Source organism: Caretta caretta, chromosome 1, assembly GCF_965140235.1.
Source record: "Caretta caretta isolate rCarCar2 chromosome 1, rCarCar1.hap1, whole genome shotgun sequence".
Taxonomy (NCBI): domain Eukaryota; kingdom Metazoa; phylum Chordata; order Testudines; family Cheloniidae; genus Caretta; species Caretta caretta.
The window spans coordinates 2,485,948-2,509,837 of record NC_134206.1 but is presented as its reverse complement, the minus strand read 5'-3'; the positions used below and the strand labels follow the sequence as shown (position 1 = coordinate 2,509,837).

The window sequence follows — 23,890 nt, the reverse complement described above, 5'->3', positions numbered from 1 at the left end:
ATGACTGTGTCACAGCTGACAAGGGGAAGGGAAGACATGAGCACGTGACAGGGGCAGGGCCTTGGGGAGAAGACACACAGCAGGGTCCAGGCTTGAGAGAGTAGATGGGGTAAGATTGCAATTTCAAGGATCCAGCTACCAGCAATTAGAAAGGTGGCAACCCAGTGTAGTGGACACGACTGATTCCCCAGTTCATCACATTTACGCAGCACAGTAAGGACAGGAAAGGGTTTAATCTCACTTTGACTGTCCAGTAAGTGATTCAAGGAAGAGGGCCCAGCACCATCCACCAGCCAGCTCTGCACAGAGCTCAATCTGAGAGCCAGAGCACAAAGAAAAAACATTTAGTTCTCTTTATGAGTAAAGAGCCAGAGCAACCTGCCCCAGATCTGTTTGGTCCTCACCCCATAAATGATGGGGTGTAGCATGGGGGGCACCAGCAGGTACATATTGGCAAAGAGAACAAGGAAGTGGTGGGGCACATTATGGCCAAACCTTTGCATGAAAGAGGAGAAGAAATCTGGGATGTACAAAGCTAAGATGGCACAAAGATGAGAGATGCAGGTCCTAAAAGTTTTGAGCTGAGCATCCTTTGTGGGGAGACGGAAGATGGCCCAGAGGATCTGAGTATAGGACACAGCTATAAAAAACACATCCATTCCTATCATAGAGAAAAGATTAAAAAGTCCATAGTAACTATTGATGTGGATGTCAGCACAGGCCAGGTTCACCACAGCTATATGCCGACAATAGGTGTGGGGGATGATGTTTGTTCTGCAATATGGCAACTGCCTCACCAGGAAGGGGTAGGGTAATGCGAGTATGCAACTGCGAAGCACCACGGCCAGGCCTATCTTGACCACAACAGAGTTTGTCAGGGTTGAGGAATGTCTCAGGGGATGGCAGATGGCCACGTAACGATCCAAAGCCATGGCCATGAGGATTCCAGACTCCATCCCTGAGAAGGAGTGAACGAAGTACATCTGGGTGAGGCAGGCACTGAAATTGATCTCCCTGGAATTGAACCAGAAGATGCTCAGCATTTTGGGCATTGTGGATGTGGACGTGAGAATGTCGGTGACAGCCAGCATGCAGACGAAATAGAACATGGGCGTGTGGAGGCTTGGCTCCCTCTTCACGATGAACAGGATGGTGAAGTTCCCCAACACGGCTATGGCGTACATAACACAGAAGGGGATGGAGATCCAGATATGGGCTGCCTCTAGGCCAGGAATACCAAGTAAGATGAAGGTGGAGGGGTTAGGGAAGTCAGATGTGTTGGAATCTGACATGAAGTAGAGGAGAAGGTGTCCAACTCTGAGGCAGAAGGGTGCCTCCTGCATGTAACATACGTTCCCCTGACTTTCTGTGTGTTCCCAGGGTCTCGGGTGAGGGTCACAGTAGAAATGCCTGAATGGAGAGACAACATTAATATGAGACATTACATGCACTAGTGGAGACTGTTCTCATGGGAGAAGGAGACTGATCACTCTTCACACTCTGAAAAATTACATTTTCATCATAAACAGGAAATAACTATGAACAATGAGCCTACTAAATACAGTTCCACATTTTGTGGTGTTTTCTACATTAATAATTCCTATACTTTGTGGTGGGGGATCCTTAAGAGGCACCAGAAGAAGACACAAATGTGGATACTGGTTATCCATCATTGTTCCTTAACGCAATGGGAGCCAGGATAGAGAGTCCATACTGTAAGGAGTTCCCCATTCATCCTGTTGTTCAAAATCTGAGAGTGGAAAAAAAACAAACTTTTCGGAAGACATGTGCTGGGAGAAACATCCCAACTAGAACAAACATCAGGAAAAAGATCTTGGCACCATTGGTAGCAGCTCAAAAGAAACACCTGCTCATTCGCAGCAGTGGACAAAACAAAAGCAACGTTCAGATCACTAAGATATGGGATGGAGAATAACATGTTCTGGATATGTGCTCAGTTTTGGTCACCTAGTCTCTATTAAGGATATAGCATAACTAAAAGGGATTTCCAAGACAGGCTTTGAGAATGGGGGAGGCTGCCATATGCAAACATATACAAAAGTCTGGGCCTCTTTAGATTATACAAAAGACAAAGAAGAGAGCATATGATATAGGAGAGGGAAATAAAAAATAAAACTGATTTACATTGAAATGGACAGTTCCCAACCACTACTATTGATAGACACTTACTGCTCAAAAGAGGACTAATACCCCCAAGCTGAGGAAACTTGTGAGCAAAACTGCTTGGGACGAAAAATGTAGACAAAAAATATGAATGAAAATTGGTAGTTCTTTGATAAGATTTTATTAGAGAGCAGAGTAATCATGATTCCACAGTCAACAAAGTGAACAACTTTGGGTAAAAACCTGGTTCAGTGGTAAAGTGAAGGCAGGGGGCGGAGAGAAGCAATATGTAACTAAGAATAGAAATCGGAAATTGTCTAAATTGATTAGGGACATTAAGACATCATGGAAAACTTCATGTCTGGCAGGGCTATGGATCACAAAAAAGAGGTTATTAAGTATATTAACAACAGGAGAAATCACAGAAAAGTTTTATGTCAATTCCTGTGTTAAATGCAAAGTATTAAAAAATAAAGAGAAAGGGTTTTTTTCTAAAAAATTGACAAGGTAAAGAAACAATGGAAAAGCTGTTATGGGATTAGTTAAAAAAAATCTAGAAATGTAAGTAATGCCAGGACCAACAGGGTTTATGCAAAACAGGTCTTGTTAAATAACCCTGATTTCATTCTTTTATTTGATTGATCAAAAGGAACCACACAGATGTAACAAAACTTGATTTCTCAAAGGCATTTGATTGAGTAGGGGAAAATTCTGAGATAAAAAAAATAACACACTACCATATCAGTAGAGAACATGTAAAATGGACTGAAAACTGGCTAACTGATGGATCTCAGACAGCTGTCATCAATAGGCCTTCGTCAGTAAATGCTGCTGTTTGTAGTGGGGTTCTGCAGGCAACCCAGCTCTAGGCCTGATGCTATTCAATATTTTTATCAATTATCTGAAAGAAAATAGAAAATCACTGCAAATAAAATTTGCGATGACCCAAAGATTGGCAGAGCAGATACAAGAGGTGGCCAGGGCAGGCATACCGAGTGATATGGTGTATTTGGAAAGTTGGGCCCATGCAAACAAAATGTTGTATTACAATCAAATGCAAAATGATCCTCTTGGAACAGGGAGTGCAGGCCCGACCCACAGACAACAGCACTGTATTAGGCAATGCAAGGACCTTGAAAAGGGTCATTGTTGACAACCAACTAATTGTGAGCGCCAGTGAGATATTGTAGCATTAAGGGATGATGGGGTCCTTGGATGTATAAACAGAGGGGTGGTGAGTTGGAGCAGGGGAAGGATTTTACCTCTGCTTATGGGATTGGAGAAACAAACTGCATCCAGTTCTGGGGTCCACATTTGAAATAAAGATTATGAAAACTTGGAGAGGGGGCAGAAAAGAGCCATAATAAATATTGGAGGACAGAAAAAAAGCCTGACTGTTAGACTTGAGGGTGTATATCTCTTTAACATACCAAAAACGTGATCAAGCAGAGACTTTCATGGGGAGAAAAACATGGCTAGTAATAGGCTCTGTAATCTACCAGAGAAAGGCTGATCAAGACTGAAGGGCTCGAAATTAGGGCCAAATTCCAGCTTGAAATTAGGGCCAAAATTTTAGCACTGAGGGTGATTAACCACTGGGACATACTGAGAAGGGAAGTGCTAGATTCTCCAATTCCCCATGTTGGCAGATCCAGACTGATTGTTTTCTGGAAGATCTCCTTCAATGGCTGTTTACACTTAAAATGCTACAGCAGTGTTGCCATAGTGCTTCAATATAGACACCACTTACACAGAGGGAAGGGGTTCTCCCCTGAGCATAGGTAATCCCCGAGAGGTGGTAGCTAGCTGGATGGGAGAATTCATCTCATGCTGTCTACACCAGGGCACAGATAATCCAACAAGCTCTTGGAATGTATTGGAAACAATTCTTTGTTCCAGAAGCTGGAGAAAGCTACTAGGAGAGAGGCTGTTCTAGACTTGATTTTGACAAACAAGGAGGAACTGATTGAGAATTTGAAAGTGGAAGGCAACTTGAGGGAAAATGATCATGAATGATGAGTTCACGATTCTAAGGAACTATAGGAAGGAAAACAGCAAAATAAAGACAACAGATTTCAAGAAGGCAGACTTTAGCAAACTCAGGGAGTTGGTAGGAAAAATCTCATGGGAAGCAAGGCCGGCAGTTTTTCAGAGAGACGTTATTAAGGGCACAAGATGGAACTATCCCTCTGCGTAGGAAAGAAAGGAAGTCTGTCAAGAGATGACAATGGCTTAACCAGGAGATCCTGAATGATCTAAAAACAGAAAAGGAGCCTACAAAACATGGAAACAAGGTCAAATGACAAAGCAGGAATATAAATTAATAACACATGTATGTAGGGGCAAAATTAGAAAGGCCAAGGCACAAAATGAGATCAAACTATCTAGAGACATAAGGATAATAAGAGAACATTCTGAAAATGCATTAGAAGCAAGAGGAAGACCAAAGACAGGGTAGGTCTGTTACTAAATTAAGAGGGAAAAATTATAATAAAAAAATTGTGATAATGGCAGAGGTGCTTGTCAGGGTTCCTTCCCCACTCTGAATTCTAGGGTACAGATGTGGGGACCCGCATGAAAGACCCCCTAAGCCTATTTTTACCAGCTTAGATTAAAAACTTTCCCAAGGCACAAACTTTGGTTTGTCTTTGAACAGTATGCTGCCACCACCAGTGATTTAGACAACGAACAGGTTAAAAATCACTTGGAGTTTCTATTTCCCCAAAATATCCACCCAAGCCCTTACACCCCATTTCCTGGGGAGGCTTGAGAATAAACAAGATGAGCACAGACCAGACTTGGATTTTTACCACCCAAAAAACCCAATCAGATTCTTAAAAAACAGAACTTTATTACAAGAACAAAAAAAAAAAGATTAGAGAACAACTCTGTAAGATCAGAATGGAAGATGATCTTATGGGCAGTCAGATTCAAACCATAGAGAATCCCTCTAGGCAAAACCTTAAGTTACAAAAAGACATAAAAACAGGAATACACATTCCCTCCAGCACAGTGAATTTCACAAGCCAAAACAAAGAAAACCTAATGCATTTTCTCGCTAGATTACTTACTAACTTTACAGGAGTTGGAGGGCTTGCATCCTTGATCTGTTCCCGGCAAAGGTATCACACAGACAGACAAAAGCCCTTTCCCCCCACCTTCAAATTTGAAAGTATTTATGTCCCTTCATTGGTCATTTTGGGTCAGGTGCCAACCAGGTTACCTGAGCTTCTTAGCCCTTTTACAGGTAAAAGGGCTTTGCCTCTGGCCAGGAGGGATTTTATAGCACTGTATACAGAAGGGTGGTTACCCTTCCTTTTTATTTATGACAGTGCTTAATGAATTCTTTGTTTCTGTTTTAACCAAAAAGGTTGGTGGTGTTTGGACACTTAACCTAGAAAATGCCAGTGAAAACGGGGTAGGTTCAGATGTTAAAATAGGGAAAGAACAAGTTAAAAGTTTCTTGGAAAAGTTAGATGTCTTCAAGTCTTAAGGTCCTGACGAAATGCATACTTCAATAAACTGAAGGAACTGACTGAGGCCTTGAGCCGTTAGCTATTATCTTTGAAAAGTCATGGAAGACTGGGAAAGAGCACATACGCCTATCTATAAAAAGGGGAAAAAGGGCAACCCAGGTAATTACAGACTAATCCGCTTCACTTCTGTATCAGGTAAGATAATGTAGCAAATAATTAAGGAATCAATTTGTAAATGTCTAGAAGATAATAAGGTGATAAGTGATAGTCAGCATGGATTTGTCAAGTACAAATCATGTCAAACCATCCTGATAGCTTTCTTTGACAGGGTAACAAGCCTTGTGGATGAGAGGAAGCAGTAGATGTGGTATTTTTACACATTCGTGAGGCTTTTGATACAGTCTTGCATGACCTTCTCATTAAGAAACTAGGGAAATACAACCTAGATGGAGCTACTATAAGGTGGGTGAATAACTGGTTGGAAAATGCTCCCAGAGAGTAGTTATAAATGGTTCACAGTGATGCTGGAAGGGCATAACTGGTGGGGTACCACAGGGATCAGTTCTGGGTCTGGTTCTTTCCATTATCTTCATGAAAAATTTAGATCATGGCATAGAGAGTACACTTATTAAGTTTGCAGATGATACCAAGTTGGGATGGGTTGCAAGTCCTTTGGAGAATACAATAAAAATTCAAAATGATCTGGAAAAACTGGAGAAAAGGATGATTAAGGGTCTTGAAAACATGATTTATGAGGGAAGACTGAAAGAACTAGGTTTGTTTAGTCTGAAAAAGAGAAGACAGAGCGGAGACATGATAACAGTTTTGAAATAACTAAAAGGTTGTTATAAGGAAGGAGAAAAAATATTCTCTTTAACCTCTGATGATAGGTCAAGAAGCAATGGAATTAAATTGCAGCAAGGGCAGTTTGGGTTGGACATTAGGAAAAACTTCCTAACTGTCAGGGTGGTTAAGCACTGGAATAAATTTCTTGGGGAGGTTGTGGAATCTCCATCCTTGGAGAATTTAAAAAAAAAAGGAGTACTTGTGGCACCTTAGAGACTAACCAATTTGTTTGAGAATAAGCTTTCGTGAGGTACAGCTCACTACATCCGATGAAGTGAGCTGTAGCTCATGAAAGCTTATGCTCAAATAAATTGGTTAGTCTCTAAGGTGCCACAAGTCCTCCTTTTCTTTTTGCGAATACAGACTAACACGGCTGTTACTCTGAAACCGGAGAATTTTAAGAGCAGGTTAGACAAATACCTGTGTAGGGATTTTATAGATGGTTCTTGTCCTGCCAGTTGTATGATTCTATTATTCTATGATTCTATGATATAGCTACATCGCTCTGGGGTGTGGATTTTTTTGCTGTTTAAAAATAGGCAAATACAATGTTAGGTTATATTAGCAGAAGTATAACATGCAAATCACATTCCTCATGATGGTATTCCTCGGTGCATGTTAGGTCTCAGTTGGAGAAATGTGTCCAATTTTGCTCACTAATATGTAGAAGGGATTTAGAGAAACTGGAAAGGATCCATAGGCAAGTGATAAATGTTATGTAAGGGATGCAAAGGAAGCTGTATGTGCAAGCTGAAGGCACCAGTATGTTTATCTGGAAAAAGGAGACTAATGGGTGACATGATTGTGGTCTTCAAATACTTGAAACACTTCCATAAAAAGATGGAGGAAAGTTATTCTGTCTCACCAGAGAGGGGCAGGAGAAGAGGCAATGGATTCAAATTCCAGAATAGCAGATTTAAATAAAATTTCAGGAAAATCTTCCTAACTTTAAGTACAGGAGGCCAGTGGAACAGACTCCCAGGGAAGTCACAGAAGGTCCTTCTGAGGAGGTTTTCCAAAGATGTGTGAATAGCTGTCATCTTAGATGACTAAGACAAAAAAAATCCTGCATCTTGTCAGGGGATTAGACTAGCTGTCCTTTGCATTCCCTTATAACTCTGTGGTCCTATAATTCTGTGATGTAAAATCCTAATGTAGACCAGGCCTTAGTCACACACAAAATTTTGGCTCAATACAGAGGTAACTGAGTTGTAATTAATGGACCTGTGTTTTACAAGAGGTCAAACTGGAGGATCAAATGGTCCCTTCAACTTAAACCCTATGGATCTATTGATAAAGAAATTATATGAGGCATTTACATTTAATGTGAACAATGGAACATTTAGTTAAATTGAAAGTCTGAGCATATAACACTGAGAAAAGAAAATTGCCAACATAATTAATATTTGGCCTGTAGAACTCCTTGCTACTGACATTATTGGAGGGAAAAGCATAGAAGAATGGGATTGACAAATGGATTGGCCATTGTAGGTGCGGCAGGTGGCATCAAGTTTGCCAAATTTTAGGTGTTTGGACTGAAATTTCAAATGCTGGGTGTCTACTTTGAGCAGAATTGTTTTTTGAAAGTTTCAGGCATAACATTTCAAACAACTTCTCCAATGAAGCTTGGAGAAAGTATGTGTTACCCATGTTGAAAAATTCTCATTATTGTACTTTTGAGCAACCGTAGAGCCTCCAAGCATTTCAGCAGCTAAAAGACAGGTAACAGCCCCTATCCCCCGCCCCATTAACAGATAGAGCGCTGAAATGCAAGAGGAGGGGGTGACCGTGTCTGTGCATTAACACACAGCTGGCTCCTGACATTTTACTCAGTTCTTGCTCCAAGGGTAGTTTTGCCTCATTGGGGCCAAAGCATGGGCCATGGTCTCAGAATCTGGCCTTGTATTGCACATCTAATAACATCTTCCATCCTGAAGGATTCACTGTGCCACTGAAATGCACCACCTTGGTGCTGGAGGCCATCAGGTGGGATGAGCAGGGATGCACAGAAATCAGTGACATTTTGGCCAGTGATTCTTTAGTGAGCTCATCACTTACGGCAAGGGCTCTGGGATGTGTCATGGTTGTGCAGAGGAGAAAGGACCACAGACTTACTCTCTATCCCTCCACACCCACATTACACAGGGTTTGTCGATCAGGTGAGCTCCTCAGCAAGAGATGGGTACCTGTGAATTCTAAGACGGAAGTGTCCTCCCTAGGAATCCCCCTCAGGTATCTGTGACCAACAGCTCTCTCAACCCAGCATCTGCAGCAGCATCCCACGCCGAAAGCCGACACAGAGGTGTGCACAGTTTATAATGTAGCTCTGTGTAATCCCAATGGGGTTCGCTCAGCCTCTAGAGGAGAAGGGAGAATCTGAACGTAAACAGGCTGCAGACAAGCATGTCTATGCTTCTGTGCTAATTATCCAGCTTTAGAAGTAAGTAATAAGTAGGGGAAATTCCCAAAGGGAGTTGAGAACTCCTGGGCTCAGGGAAAGAGGGATTGGCTGTTTTGTGTATATTTATAAAATATAGTTGATGAGAAAGAAAATAGTAGGTAATGCCTAGATGTCCATAGGCTCTGGTATCTTGTAAATGCCCACGATGGGTGGGTAGATAGGAGACAGTCAGATCTGGAGAAAGATGACTGAGGGGAGACATGAGCACTTTCTGAAGACATATGCGGCTGTCGCTATGGGATCAAAGATCAGTAAATCTCCTCACTATATTCATAATGTGCAGAACCCTTCATTGAAGGATCTTCAAAACAGTTAGCAAAGGAAAGTCATTATCCCCAGTATACAGATAGGTAAACTGAGGCACGGGGAGATATGAGCTGGCCAAGGTCACACACAGAATGGGACACGATGACAGACAGAACCCAGGAGTCCTGACTTCCCAGCTGTAACCACAGTCTCTCTGTCACACCAAGAGGGAAATGGACTCCAGCTCTTTTAAAAATTGTCTGTGGTGTGGGATGCAGAGGGAAGGCTGGAAGAGGGAGCCTGAGCCATTGCCATCCTCTCAAGGTGAATCTGAGGTTTTCAGAACTAGCTGGACATTGTGAGCTCCCCGCTTCTGTGAGGTGGGAACTCCAGGACTCCACTTCCGCTCCCACTGAGAAACCTGCCAACGCATCACAGTAACATGGGTCGCTTCAGGGGAACAGACTTAGGCTGTTCAATGCATCCGATGAAGTGAGCTGCAGCTCACGAAAGCTTATGATCAAATAAATTGGTTAGTCTCTAAGGCGCCACAAGTCCTCCTGTTCTTTTTGCGAATACAGACTAACACGGCTGCTACTCTGAAACCAGACTTAGGCTATGTCCACACTTGCAGATGTAATGATCTGGGAGTTAACCCCTCCTCAGAGGGTGCTGCAGGGATCGCTCTGCTGTGTGTTCACACTGTCAGCGGCCAGCGCAATGGCACGGCCGGACCTGCGGCACTTGCAGGGCATTTGGAGTGGTGCACTCTGGGCAGCTCCCACAGAGCACCCCTTCCCCTTCAGCCGCCAATGTTTGTGCGAAGGGGGTGGGGGGTTTCGGGCAACCTGGGTCCTTTCCCAGTGCCCCGTTGTGCATTGGTTCACTCCCCAGCAGTCCTTTCCCTTCCATCCGTATTTGGCAGTATCTTTCAAGAGTTTCTGTAGTGCATGGTCTGTACACTGTTATGGTCTGCGGGAACGGATCCTGAACTGTTGATGAATATGCTGATGGCTCTCACGAACACGTCACAAATGCCAGACCAGCTACTCCTTAAATGGCAAAGTGAGGATGAGGAGTCCACCAAGAAGATGTTGACAGGCATAGTCGAGAAAACTCGAGCTTGCTTGTGGCATTCACAGATGTGCTGACCACAGTGAAAAGCTGTTTTGGAGTTTGGGAAACAAGCACAGATGATATGATCCACCACCACCCCACCTGGGACTCCCTGCAGGCATTTGTACTGAGACCATCCCTGGGCACATACAGGAAGTCAGGGGAATGTACAGTACATGCAGGAGACACAATTCTGCCTCAGATTTGGACACCTTCTCCCCTACTCCATGTCAGATTCCAACACAACCGACTTCACCAACCCCTCCACCTTCATCCTGCTGGGCATATGTGGCCTGGAGGCAGCCCATGTCTGGATCTCTGGCCCCTTCTGTTCCATGTATGCCATAGCCGTCTTGGGGAACCTGACCATCCTGTTCATTGTCAGGAGGAAGCCGAGACTCCATGGGCCCATGTACTATTTCCTCTGCATGCTGTCTGTCACCAACCTGGTCCTGTTTACATCCATCCTTCCCAAAATGTTGATCATCTTCTGTGTGTGGTGGCCAAGATGGGCCTGACTGCGGTGCTGCATGACAGTGTGGTTGTATGGCCCTATCCCTTCCTGGTGAGGCAGTGGCCCTATTGTTGAACAAACATTATCCCCCACTCGTACTGTGAGCATTCTGTTTGATCAGTCTGGATGTGTTTTTTTATTGCTGTGTCCTATATCCACATCTGCAGGGCCATCTTCATACTCCCCAGAAAGGACGCCCCGCTCAAGACTTTTGGGACCTGCAGCTCCCACCTTTGTGTGATTTGATGTTCTTACATCCCAGCTCTCTTCAGCTTCCCCATGCACAGGTTTGGCCACAATGTGGTTCTGCATTTCAAATTCTCATTGCCAACGGCTACCTTCTGTTGCCCCGCATGCTGAACCCCATCACCTATGAGGTGACGACCCATCAAATCCGGGACAGGCCGCCCCTGCTCTTTATTCAAAAAGGGACCTAAAGTTTTCTCCTGTTGCTTCTGATCTCAGAGTGAGTTCTTTGACAAGCTGGCTGGTGATAGGGTGCTGGGCTCTCTTCCCTGAGTCACTTTCTGGGTAGTCGGAAAGCCTTTAAATTCTTTCCTGACCTCACTGTGCTGTGTCAGCATGACAAGCTGAGGAATCGGTCTATGTATAATATAATGGGTTGCCACCTTTCTAATTGCTGTTAACTGGACCCCCAAGAACCCGACCCTTCCCTCACCTCTTCTGCCAAGTCTCCACCCCTGTTTTGCCTCTTGTCTCCCCAAGGACCTGTCCTTGTTTCTTGTTCCTCCCTTCACTTCCCCGTCACTTGCTGGATTATTTCCACATCCCCCCCACCCCCCAAGCTGCAAGAGAGACATTTCAGTTTTTGATAGGGGTGGCAACTTTAACCATGACTCCAAAGGCTACCTAGACTTTTGAAAACTCAAGTTTTTTGGCAGAAGGACTGTATCTAATCTAATGTGTTAGTCTGTATTCACAAAAAGAAAAGGAGTACTTGTGGCATCTTAGAGACTAACCAATTTATTTGAGCATAAGCTTTCGTGAGCTACAGCTCACTTCATCGGATGTAGTGAGCTGTAGCTCACGAAAGCTTATGCTCAAATAAATTGGTTAGTCTCTAAGGTGCCACTAGTACTCCTTTTCTCTTTGTATCTAATTACTACATAAAAGAAAGAAAATTAATTAAAGATGAGATCCCCTCAGCTCTAATACTAACAAGTCCTGAAATCCAGTGGCAAGTCACTTAAAGGACACTGGTTAAGTATAAAATGTTCATGTATAGTCTTACTTTGTTACGAACTCCGTGGAGAAACGGACCCTGTCAGGACTCCTGGGTTCTATCTCAGCTCAGGAAGGGGAGTGGGTTCCAGTGGGGGTCACATAAATCTTGGGACTACATAAGGACATCGGATTCCCCACATTGGGTCAGACCAGTATCCATCTAGCCCAGTATCCTGTTTGCTGAGATTGGCCGGTGCCACGTGCCTCAGAAGGAATGAACAGAACATGGAAATCATCAAGTGATCCATGTCGCCCACACCCAGATTCTGGCAAACAAATGCTAAGGACACCATCCCTGCCCATCCTTGATAACAGCCACTGATTGACCTATCAATAGAACATAGGTGTTCCATACCCCTAGTTATTTCTGTTGCTTTTCTCTGAAACTTTTCCAATTCCAACTATCTTTTTTTGAGATGGGGTTCACCAGATATCCAGACAATAATCAATATGTGCATGTACCTTGGGGTCTATATAGAGGCAATATGATATTTTCTGTTTTATTATCTATCCTTTCTTAATGATTCGAAATATTCAGTTAGCTTTTGTTTGCCATCGCACATTGAAGAGATACTTTAACCCTACTAATGCACATGTAATTTCATGCACTGTCTGTATCCTTAGGTTTTTGTCTTCTCCTGTTCTCTTTGCTCACACACCTTGTGCTCGGAGGCAGGAGTTTGGGGTGGAGGCATCTGTCTATAAATAGGTTTGTCTTGAAGATTATCAGCCCTAACAAAATCTCAGCTGGACTGAAGAAGGAAGAAACTACATTCTAGATTAAACCAGTTTCTTCCAGGTTCCCTGCTCAGAATTGGGCATGGAAGAAATGGAACCTCCCCAGAAGAGGTATCAGAGAGAAGAAGTGTTGTTCAGCCTTTCAAAACCAGAGAGACTGGTTGAGTCAGGAGAAGTTGGGTAGGAGAGAGACACAAGGGTGGCAGAGAGGAATCTTGGGTTGCAGGGCTATGGCTGCAGAAAATAGAGAGACTCCAGAAGCAGGAGAAGTTATGAGTTGCAGGAGGGACAAATTATGCTCCAGGGATGTGTGGACAAAGAAATGGCTATTGGAAAAATAAGTCCAACTATGCATATAAAATTATGGGGTCTAAATTAGCTGTTAGCAATCAAAAAAGGGAGCTTAGCGTCATTATGGATAGTTCTCTAAAAACATCCACTCAATGTGCAGCAGGGAATCAGTTAGAAAGGGAAAGACAGTAAGACTGAAAATATCTTATTTCCTCTATCTAAATCCATGGTATGCCCACACCTAAAATACTGCCTGCAGATCCGGGCGTCCAATCTCAAAAAGATATATTGGAATTAAAAATGTATGAAAAAGGGGACACGAATGATTAGGGGTATGGAACAGCTTCCATATGAGGAGAGAATCATAAGAATGGGATTTTTCAACTTGGGAAAGAGACGACTGAGGGGTATATGAGAGAGGTCTATAAAATCATGAATGGTGTGGAGAACCTAAATAAGGAACTGTTATTTACTGTTTCTTATAACACAGAAACTACGGATCACCCAAGGAAATTAATTGGCAGTGGTTTAAAACACACGAAAGGAAGTATTTCTTCACACAGCATGCAGTCAACTTGTGAAGCTCTTTGCCAGAGGACGTGGTGAAGCCAAGACTATTACAGCTTTCAAAAAGAATGACATGAATTCATGGAGGATAGGTCCATCCATGGCTATTAGCCAGGATGGGCAGGGATGATGTCCCTTGCCTCTGTTTGCTGGAAGCTGGGAAAGGGTGATGGGGAATGGCTCACTTGATAATTATCTGTTCTGTTCATTTCCTCTGAAACATCTGAAATTGGCCACAGTTGGAAGACAGGATACTGGGCTAGATGAACCTTTGGTCTAACCCAACATGTCTGTTCTTAAGTTCACTGAAGAAGGAAATGGTGTGCAGATGTTGTGTTGTGTTTACCTGGATCTGGGTATCTCTTCTGCTGCCTAAGGTAGATGAGTTGTTTTAGCAACCTGTGAATGGGGTTTTCAGGGGGCCCCAATCTGAGATTGCTCAGTTAGGGCAAACTGCAAAGAAAGGGGATTACAATCCTCAAAATGGGTGGTTATTCTAATACTTGGACTAACCAAGTCAGCATCAAAAAGACTTTGCAATGCTTTACTGCTTACACAGAAACCAAAACACAATTCCCTTAAAGCAACCCAGCCTTGGGCTTCCACCCAGACAGACAAGTCAAGTACTATGGGGATTATTGAAAATCTTGTTCATCATATAATAAAGTTCTACAAATCCCAAATCACCTCCCAGGTGAATAAATATTTCAGATATAACCCAAATACTCACTTAGAGCCGATTCTTATTAAATAAACTAAGATTTATTTAAAAAGGCTGAGTGTTGGTTAAAAGATAATTATACACAGGGACATGAGTTTTTAAGTCATTTTCATAGCAGAGATGGCTGGCTTCAGAGTTCCACAGAGTTCTTTCAGAATTAATCAAGAGATCACAGTCCAATGTTGAAATATTCATTAGCAGGACAGTTCAGGGTGTAACAGGTGTGAGGGAAAATTAACAGGACATAAAATTCAGGTCAAGGCCCTGACTTTGGTCAAGCTTGCCTGCAGGCCGTAAACTGAGATCCTGCTTGTTTATGTGTGTCAAGGGGTAGGAGAAGTCACAGTGGGAAGTCCCCAAAACAGAACAATGGTTTTCTGTGCATAAGGGGAATGAAGAGACAGGATGGAAAAGTCCCCAGACAGAACAAATTTGCAATAGTCAAGCTTATGAAATATATAACCACAACAGTTGTGTTAGAAAGGTGGCTGACCACAAAAGAACAGACAGTGAGTAACAGGAGGGGCCTACAGGGGGAAGACACTTGTTTTTGCTTTTGACCAGTATTGATTTTGCAATTTATTCCAAAGAAGGTAATTAAAAGGAAGTATGTGTAATTTGTCTGTGCTTTTAAACTTTATAAGCTGGTTAAAGTTTAAGGAGGGCAGAGCAGCTTGCCACCTTGCATGGGGCTATGCTGACTCTCCTTGCATATATGCTCGCATAAATAAAGGAGCCTCAGGTGATTCTGATTTCAAACACAAGTGGTTAATTTTCCACCACACAGGAGACCAGAATCTTGGGACTCATGCTTCCCCTGATGATACTTTAGCAGATCTGAGATAAAAAGGATCAGGTCCCAAGAGCCCTTTATACACTTCCTAGGCAGCACAGCAGTCCTTGGGTGGAGAATAGGCTTTTGAAGTAACCTTCTCTTTCCTAAACATCACTGGTATTTAACTACCTGGATTAACATAAGGTTACTATCCATTAAGAAGTTAAAGAGAGTTCACCAGAAACTTTACAGAGACATATAGAAATGATATTGTTGCACCCAAGTTCCATCTAATAATATTTCCTTTTCATCTCTAAATTAACTGAATACAGTTTTAGACAGGAATTGTTTGGTTACCCTGTTAATCTCTGACAAGCTGCCGGTAAACGTAGACTGCTAAAAGTTACTAACTTCTTCCAGTTCTTTAATAATACAAGTCTACATTTCAAAGCTCTAGCCTATTTAAGATGGAATGGCCCTAATTACCATTTACATACTTTTCTAACTTCTTTCTAAAGGGTGAATCTGGGTCAATTGCTTGCAAGTTGCTTAACTCTTTCTGATCATGTGTCACACAAGCCATTTTGAAAGGCCTGGGGCTGTTTGGTTTAGAGGTCATGTGACCCAAAAAGGAGAAACTGGCAACAGAGTGTGCCCAAGGGGGAGCTCTGGGAAGGGTGGGCTGAAGCAATTGGAGAGTCTGGGGGAGCTGAGCCAAAGCTAGCCTCAGGGCTTTGGGGCTTGCCGTGCAGGTTTCTACTCCCTGAGGGAGGCAAGAGAATGGAAGCTGCACTGCAAGAGTGGGCCTGGAAACCCAGAACCAGAGGCAGGGCCTGAACAGTGCTGTGACTCAAAATCACATGGGTCTTGTTTGTGAGACCCAAACATGCTCAGCTGGTAAGCTATGTGCCACAAGATTTTTTTTCACTCAAATGTCGCTCCTCTGCCTTCTGTGTTTTCCCAAGTGCTCTCGTTCCAGACCTGATCCAGACGGGCTTCCCTGAAGGAAATGTTTTTGGAACACACAGTGCCTGTTTGGGGTCAGGGAGAGAGTTTGTATCTCCCTTGGAAAGTGCTCCCCAGAACGGCGGAGACCGGAAGTCCCGGTTCTAGTGGGTTTCATCCCATCTCTCTCTCTCTCCTTTGTAACTCACCCACATACACATGTGCCTCCCTCTGTCACTTCTAAGTCCCTGCAGCTGTGGTAGCATACTTGCTTGCCTATATATCTTTTCTTATGGGTTTGATTGTTTGTTTTATTAATAAGATAGCCGATTTATGATAGAGTATATTTAACCTGTAACACAAGGGACCTGCAGGTCGCATCCTGTATGTTGAGCTAAAGCAGTGAGCATATATGACAAGGTGTGGTGGAAAGTGCAGCCAGAGCCTCATGATGAAGTTGTGGAGGAGTTGGAATAGGGGCTACAACTTTGCACATTCGAGATAAGCATGCATCAGTGTCTGCCTCATGCCACAAAATGGGCAGGCATCTGGAATGGGGGAGAACAGTGTCACATACATCCCTGTGCTCATGGCTCCATGAAGGAGCCACCAACTGATATTTCCATGGGACCAGGATGGAGTACTTTCTGGACCACGAGGCTTTCTCACCCTCCGAAGATGGTACTAGGTCCCGCCACTTGGTATCAGAGCAACTGAGGAAGTGAAGTGTGTGGAGCATGAGCATGTAAAGTTGTTCCCTTGGTGCAATTCAGAAAAGAACCAGCTTCAGGGCGTGCAGCCCACCTTGGTTATGAAAGGGAGGGGTTCAGGGGGACTCATGGGACAGGAGCCCAATCAAGAATTCCAGAGGTCCGGGGGTGAGGGGTAGATGGGGAGCACCCTCTTGTGGGACCCGTTCAAGGAAAAACCAAACAGTAGGCAATAAGGTGGCCCCCACCTCCTGGAGTATGCACAGGGAGGTCTGAAGCGAGAAGAGCCCCACATGAGCTCTGAGATGAAAGAGGCCATCATGGCCACTGAGTGGTGGGCCGAGAACTGGGACAGCGAAATGCTGGAGGAGTGGGCCCGTGGAAGATGGAAACAAAATATATACGTGCAGTCCAACTAGGAGTGGAAAAACCAATCAACCTCCACCTGGACATAGGTAAAAGTGGAATTGTCATCCCGATCTTGGTTGTCCCAGATGTCCACCAGGGAGTGATGACTGAAGATCTCTTTGAGGATGCCTGCAGCAGCCTGGCTGCTTTTGATCCCTGAGCAATTCTGGTCCTCAAAATGGTATTAAAATCCACACCCAGGACTAGGCACTAGTGAGGATCCAAGGTGCCGAGGATGGCAGACTCCTGTTGATAGAAATACACACACGCTGGGTCTGCATTTTGGGGGTAGACATTGGACAGATTGAATGTCTGCCGCTCCACACAGCCCTGAAGGTGCAGCAGGCAACCTGGGATGACCTAGGCAACTCCCAGCATCTGAGGATGAAGGTCAGGGGAGAACAGGATGGCAAACAAAGCCGCATGAGCACTGAGATGTCTAAAATATACCCTGCCCCCCACTCGTCTTGGAGGCTGGATACTTGTGGGTTTCCTGCAGGCAAACCACAGAATACCCTATGTCACAAAAGAAGGAGACCACCTGGCAACTGTGGAGACCTACCCTAGAGCCTCTGGAGTTCAATGTTGAAAAGATCGTTGGTTTCATTCTGAGGGCTGATCAGGATCCTCATGGGCAGGAGGATCCCCAGCTGGATTTGCAACAATCACTGACCCACCTGAAAGGCTTGTCACAGATGTTGTAGGCCCACTGGTAGACCAGGATGTCCTATCTCCCAGTTCCCCTCCACTCCTCTAGAACAGTCCTCATGGCCCAGAGGATAGGATGGATGTCTCCCCAACGCTGGTGAGGGAGCTTCACCTTACCCTTGAAATGACAGGTGTCCACTAGCTCATTCTGCAGCACAGTTTGGGAAGGGGCAGTGGACCCCTGATGATCCTCTGGCTGGGCGCCTGTTATGACCCTTTGGCCCACGGAGACGGGCAAAGAGGGAGAAGACCACTGGTGCGGCAATTGTACTGGTGGCACCGTGCAACCCGTCTCTTTCTCTGGAAAGGGAAAGGGAGGTGGAGGAAAGAGAGCGGCCCCTAAAGGGTCAGGGAAGGGAGACAAAAAAACTGCCCCCTGAAGTTCGTCCAAGGGCAGGGGAAATGAGTCAACCCATGAACGACAGCGGTATGGAAGATGGGGGGATAAAAATGAGTAGGGCTTCTCTCCCCTGCTCCTCTCCTCCTGCTGCACAAGAATCACATGAGGATTGCCATGTTCTGTTTATTCCCTCTGAAACACCTGGCATTGGGCACTGTCAGAAACCAGGCTATGGGGCTACACGGAACATTGGTTTTATCCAGTATGGCCATTCTGATCTTTTTTAGACCCCAGATGTCTCTGCCTCCTGCTGTAAAACACTGTACCCCATTCCCTTCCCAGAGCTGAGACATATTGCAGGAGTCCTGACGGGGTCTCTCTCTCCACAGAGTTAGTAACAAAGTAAGAATAAACATTAAAATGTTAACACAAACCAGTCCCCCTTAAGGGACTGGCCATAAGATGTGAGAACAGATTGGTTTTAGAGATGACTGGGTCACAGGTGAGAAGGGGAGGGGAAGACAGGAGCAAGTGATGGGGCAGGGTCTTGGGGAGAAGACACACAGCAGGGTCCAGGCTTGAGAGAGGAGATGGGGCAAGATTGCAATTTCAGGGATCCAGTTACCAGCAATTAGAAAGGTGGCAACCCAGTGTAGTGTACATGACTGATTCCCCAGTTCATCACATTGACACAGCACAGTAAGGACAGGAAAGGGTTTAATGTCTCTCCATCTCTCCAGTGAGTGTTTCAGGGAAGTGGCCCCAGCACCATGCACTAGCCAGCTCTACACAGAGCTCAATCTGAGAGCCAGAGCACAAGGAGAACATTTTAGGTCTCTCTACATGTAAATAGCTGGAGCAGCCTGCCCTGGATCTGTTTGGTCCTCACCCCGTAAATGATGGGGTGTAACATGGGGGGAACCAGCAGGTACACACTGGCAATGAGAACGCGCAAATCCAATGGCACATTGTGGCCAAACCGCTGTGTGAGAGAGGAGAATAAATCTGGGATGTACAAAGCTAAGATTGCACAAAGGTGAGAGATGCAGGTCCCAAAAGTTTTGAATTGAGCATCCTTTGTGGGGAGGCGGAAGATGGCCCGGAGGATCTGAGTATAGGACATGGCGATAAAAAACACATCCATTCCGATCTCAGATAAAAGGTTAAACAGGCCATAGTAACTACTGATGCGGATGTCAGCACAGGCCAGGTTCACCACAGCTATATGCCCACAATAGGAGTGGGGGATGATGTTGGTTTTGCAATATGGCCACCGCCTCGCAAGGAAGGGATAGGGTAATGTGAGTATGACACTGCGCAGCACAACGGCCAGGCATATTTTGGCCACAACAGAGTTTGTCAGGATGGTGGAATGTCTCAGGGGATGGCAGATGGCCACATAGCGATCCAAAGCCATGGCCACAAGGATTCCAGACTCCATCGTTGAGAAGGAATGAATGAAGTACATCTGGGTGAGACAGGCACTGAAACTGATCTCCCTGGAATTGAACCAGAAGATGCTCAGCATTTTGGGCAGGGTGGATGTGGACATGACCAGGTCAGTGACAGCCAGCATGCAGAGGAAATAGAACATGGGCGTGTGGAGGCTCTGCTCTGTCTTCACGATGAACAGGATGGTGAAGTTCCCCAATACGGCTGTGGTGTACATGGCACAGAAGGGGATGGAGATCCAGACATGGGCGGCCTCTAGGCCAGGAATGCCAAGAAGGATGAAGGTGGACGGGTTGGTGAAGTCAGTTGTGTTGGAATCGGACATGGAGTAGGGGAGAAGGTGTCCAACTCTGAGGCATGAGTGTCTCCTGCATGCACTGTATGTTCCCCTGACTTTCTGTGTGTTCGTAGGGTCTCGGATGAGGGTCGCAGTAGAAATGCCTGAATGGAGAGACAACGTCAATATGAGACATTACATGCACAAGTGGAGACTGTTCTCATGGGAGAAGGAGACTGATCACTCTTCACACACTGAAAAATTACATTTTCATTATTCAGAGACAATAACTATGAATAGTGAGCATACTAAATCCAATTCCATATTTTGTGGTACTCTCTGCATTAATAATTCTGACACTTTTTGTTGGGGGAACCTTAGGAGGCACCAGCAGGAGACAAGCGTGGATACTGGTTATCCATCATTGTTCCTTAATGGAATGAGAGCCAAGATAGGGAGTCCATACCATAGGGAGTTCACCATTCATCCAGTTCCTAGAAATCTGAGAGTGGAAAAAAACAAACTTTTGGGAAGATATGTTCTGGGAGAAACATCCCAACTAGAACACACCTCAGGGAAAAGACCTGGGCACCATTGATAGCAGCTCAAGAGAAACACCTGCTCATTCGCAGCAGTGGACAAAACAAAAGCAATGTTCCGATCACTAAGATATGGGATGGAGAATAACATGTTCTGGATATGTGTTCAATTTTGGTCACCCAGTCTCTACTATGGATACAGTATGTCTAAAAGGGATTTCCAAGACAGGCTCTGAGAATGGTGGAGGCTGCCATATACAAACACATAGAAAAGTCTGGGACTCTTTAGTTTACACAAGAGACAAAGAAGAGATCATATGATATAGGAGAGGAAAAAAAATGTAACTTATTTACATTCACATGGACAGTTCCCAACCAGTACTATCTATAGACACTTAGTGCTCGAAGAGGACTAATTCCCAAAGCTGAGAAAACTTATCAGCAAAACTGATTGGGAGGAAAAATGTAAACAAAAAAAATATGAATGAATATTGGTAGTTCTTTTATAACAGTTTATTAGATAATGGAAAAATCATGATTCCACAAAGTGAACAACTCTGGGTTAAAAAAACAGTTCTGTGATAAAGTGAAAGCAGCAATTGGAGGGGTCGAAGCAATATGTAACAAAGAGGAAAAAGAGAAAATAGAGAGCCAAGAATAGAAATCGGAAGTTCTGAAAATTGATAAGAGACATTAAAATATCAGGGAAAACTCCACGTTGGGCAGGGCTGTGGATCACAAAAAGAGAGGTTATTCAGTATGTTAGCAACAAGAGAAATCCTAGAAAAGTTTTATGGCAATTTTTGTGTAAAATGTAAAGTATTAAAAATAAAGGGGAAGGTTTTTTTTTTATAAAAAAGAATTGACAAGGTTAAGAAACCATGGAAAATCTGGTCTGGGATTAGTTCAAAAAAAAGTTGAGACATGTGAGGAATGACAGTTACCAACAGGGTTGCTGCAAACCAAGTCTTGTCAAATAAACCTGATTTCATCCTTTTATGAGAGTACACATTGGTTGATCAAGGGTACAGATTTGGTTGATATAAGAGAACCACGCAGATGCAACAATTCTTGATTTCTCAGAGGCATTTGATTTAGTGGGGGAAAATATTGAGTTGAAAAAATTAACACCCTACAATATCAGTAGAGAACATGTAAAATGGACTGAAAACTGGCTAAGTGATGGATCTCAGACAGCTGTCGTCAATAGGCCTTCATCAGTAAATGCAGGTGTTTGTAGTGGGGTTCTGTAGGCAACCCAGTTCCAGGCTCAATGCTATTCAATATTTTAATCAATGATCTGGAAGGAAATAGAAAATCACTGCAGATGAAATATGCAATGATGCAAAGATTTGCAGAGTGGATACAAGAGGCGGCAAGGCAGGCATATCAAGTGAGATGGAGCATTTGGTAAGAGGGGCCCATGCAAACAAAATGTTTTAATACAGTCAAATGCAAAATGATTCTCTCAGAACAGGGAATGCTGGCCTGACCCACAGACTACAGCACTGTATTATGGAACACAAGGACCCTGAAAAGGATTTAGGGGTCATTGTGGACAATCAACTCAAACCAACTCATTGTGAGTGCCCAGTGCGATGCTCTAGCATTAAGGGACGATGGGGTCCTCAGATACATAAACAGGGGAGTGGTGAGTTGGAGCAGGGGAAGGATTTACCTCTGCACATGGGATTGGTGAAACAACTGCATCCAGTTCTTGGATCCGCATTTGAAAAAAATATGTTGAAAATTTCAAGAGGGGGCAGAAAAGAGCCATAAAATAATTGGAGGATAGAGAAAAAGCCAGACTACTAGACTTGAAGGTGTATCTCTCTTTAATTTATCAAAAAGATGATCAAGTGGAGACTTTCATGGGGACAAAAACATAGGTAGTAGTGGACTCTAATCTACCAGAGAAAGGCTGATCAAGACCGATGGGCTAGAAGCTGAAGCCAGGCAAATTCCAGCTCGAAATTAGGGCCAAATACTTAGCACTGCTGGCGATTAACCACTGGGACACGCTGAGAAGGGAAGTGTTGGATTCTCCAATTCCCCATGTTGGCAGGTCCATAGAATCATAGACTATCAGGGTTGGAAGGGACCTCAGGAGGTCATCTAGTCCAACCCCCTGCTCAAAGCAGGACCAATCCCCAATTTTTGCCCCAGATCCCTAAACAGCCCCCTCAAGGATTGAACTCACAACCCTGGGTTTAGCAGGCCAATGCTCAAACCACTGAGCTATCCCTCCCCCCAATCAGTCCAGACTGATTGTTTTCTGGAAGATCTCCTTCAATGGCTGTTTACACTTAAAATGCTATAGCAGTGCTGCCATAGTGCTTCAATATAGACACGACTTACACAGAGGGAAGGGGTTCTCCCCTGAACATAGGTAATCCCCGAGAGGTGGTAGCTAGCTGGATGGGAGAATTCATCTCAGGCTGTCTACACCACAGCACAGATTATCCAGCTAGTTCTTGGAATGTATTGGAGGCATTTATTTATTCCAGAAGCTGGAGAAAGCTACTAGGAGAGAGGCTGTTCTAGACTTGTTTTTGACAAACAAGGAAGAACTGGTTGCGAATGGAAAGTGGAAGGCAGCTTGGGGGAAAGTGATCATGAAATGATAGAGTTCACGATTCTAAGGAATGGTAGGAGGGAAACAGCAAAATAAAGACAATGGATTTGAAGAAGGCAGACTTTAGCAAACTCAGGGAGTTTGTAAAAAAAAATCTGATGGGAAGCAAGGCTAAGGGGAAAAAACAATAGACGACAGCTGGCAGTTTTTTAGAGACATTGTTAAGGGCACAAAAGCAAACTATCCCTCTGTGTAAGAAAGACAGGAAGTCTGTCAAGAGATGACAATGGCTTAACCAGGAGATCTTGAATGATCTAAAAAACAACAACAACAACAAAAAATCAGCAAAAAGTGGAAACAAGGTCAAATTACAAAGGAGGAATATAAACAAATAACACATATGTAGGGGCAAAATTAGAAAGGCCAAGACACACAACAAGACCAAACTAGCTAGAGACATAAAGGGTAACAAGAAAACATTCTACAAGTACATTAGAAGCAAGCAGGAGACTAAGGACAGAGTATGTCTGTTACTAAATGAAGAGGGGAAAAAATAACAAAAAATGTGGAAATGGCAGAGGTGCTTAACGACTTCTTCGTTTCGGTTTTCACCAAGAATGTTGGTGGTATTTGGACACCTAACACAAGAATGCCACTGAAAATGGGGTAGGTTCAAATACTAAAATAGTGAAAGAACAAGTTAAAAGTTACTTGGACAAGTTATATATCTTCAAGTCACCGGATGTGATGAAAATCATCCTAGAATACTCTGAAGGAACTGACTGAGGAGATATTTGAGCCATTAGCTATTATATT

General features: G+C 44.0%; 2 protein-coding genes across 2 annotated transcripts; both read right to left on the bottom strand.

The window, feature by feature from the left end:
• Positions 1-344: 344 nt before the first annotated feature.
• LOC125631135 (olfactory receptor 52E4-like) lies at positions 345-1,292 on the bottom strand. The gene has a single exon (XM_048837370.1). The coding sequence runs from the start codon at positions 1,290-1,292 to the stop codon at positions 345-347; it is 948 nt and encodes a 315-aa protein (XP_048693327.1).
• A 17,768-nt stretch (positions 1,293-19,060) lies between these two features.
• On the bottom strand, positions 19,061-20,008 carry LOC125641339 (olfactory receptor 52R1-like). The gene has a single exon (XM_048861187.2). It carries the CDS (start codon positions 20,006-20,008, stop codon positions 19,061-19,063), a length of 948 nt encoding a protein of 315 aa, XP_048717144.2.
• Positions 20,009-23,890: the final 3,882 nt, after the last annotated feature.

Bases quoted from the DNA above. Each gene is read 5' to 3' on its own strand.
- LOC125641339 (XM_048861187.2), bottom strand. From the start codon at position 20,008: ATGTCCGATTCCAACACAACTGACTTCACCAACCCGTCCACCTTCATC.
- LOC125631135 (XM_048837370.1), bottom strand. From the start codon at position 1,292: ATGTCAGATTCCAACACATCTGACTTCCCTAACCCCTCCACCTTCATC.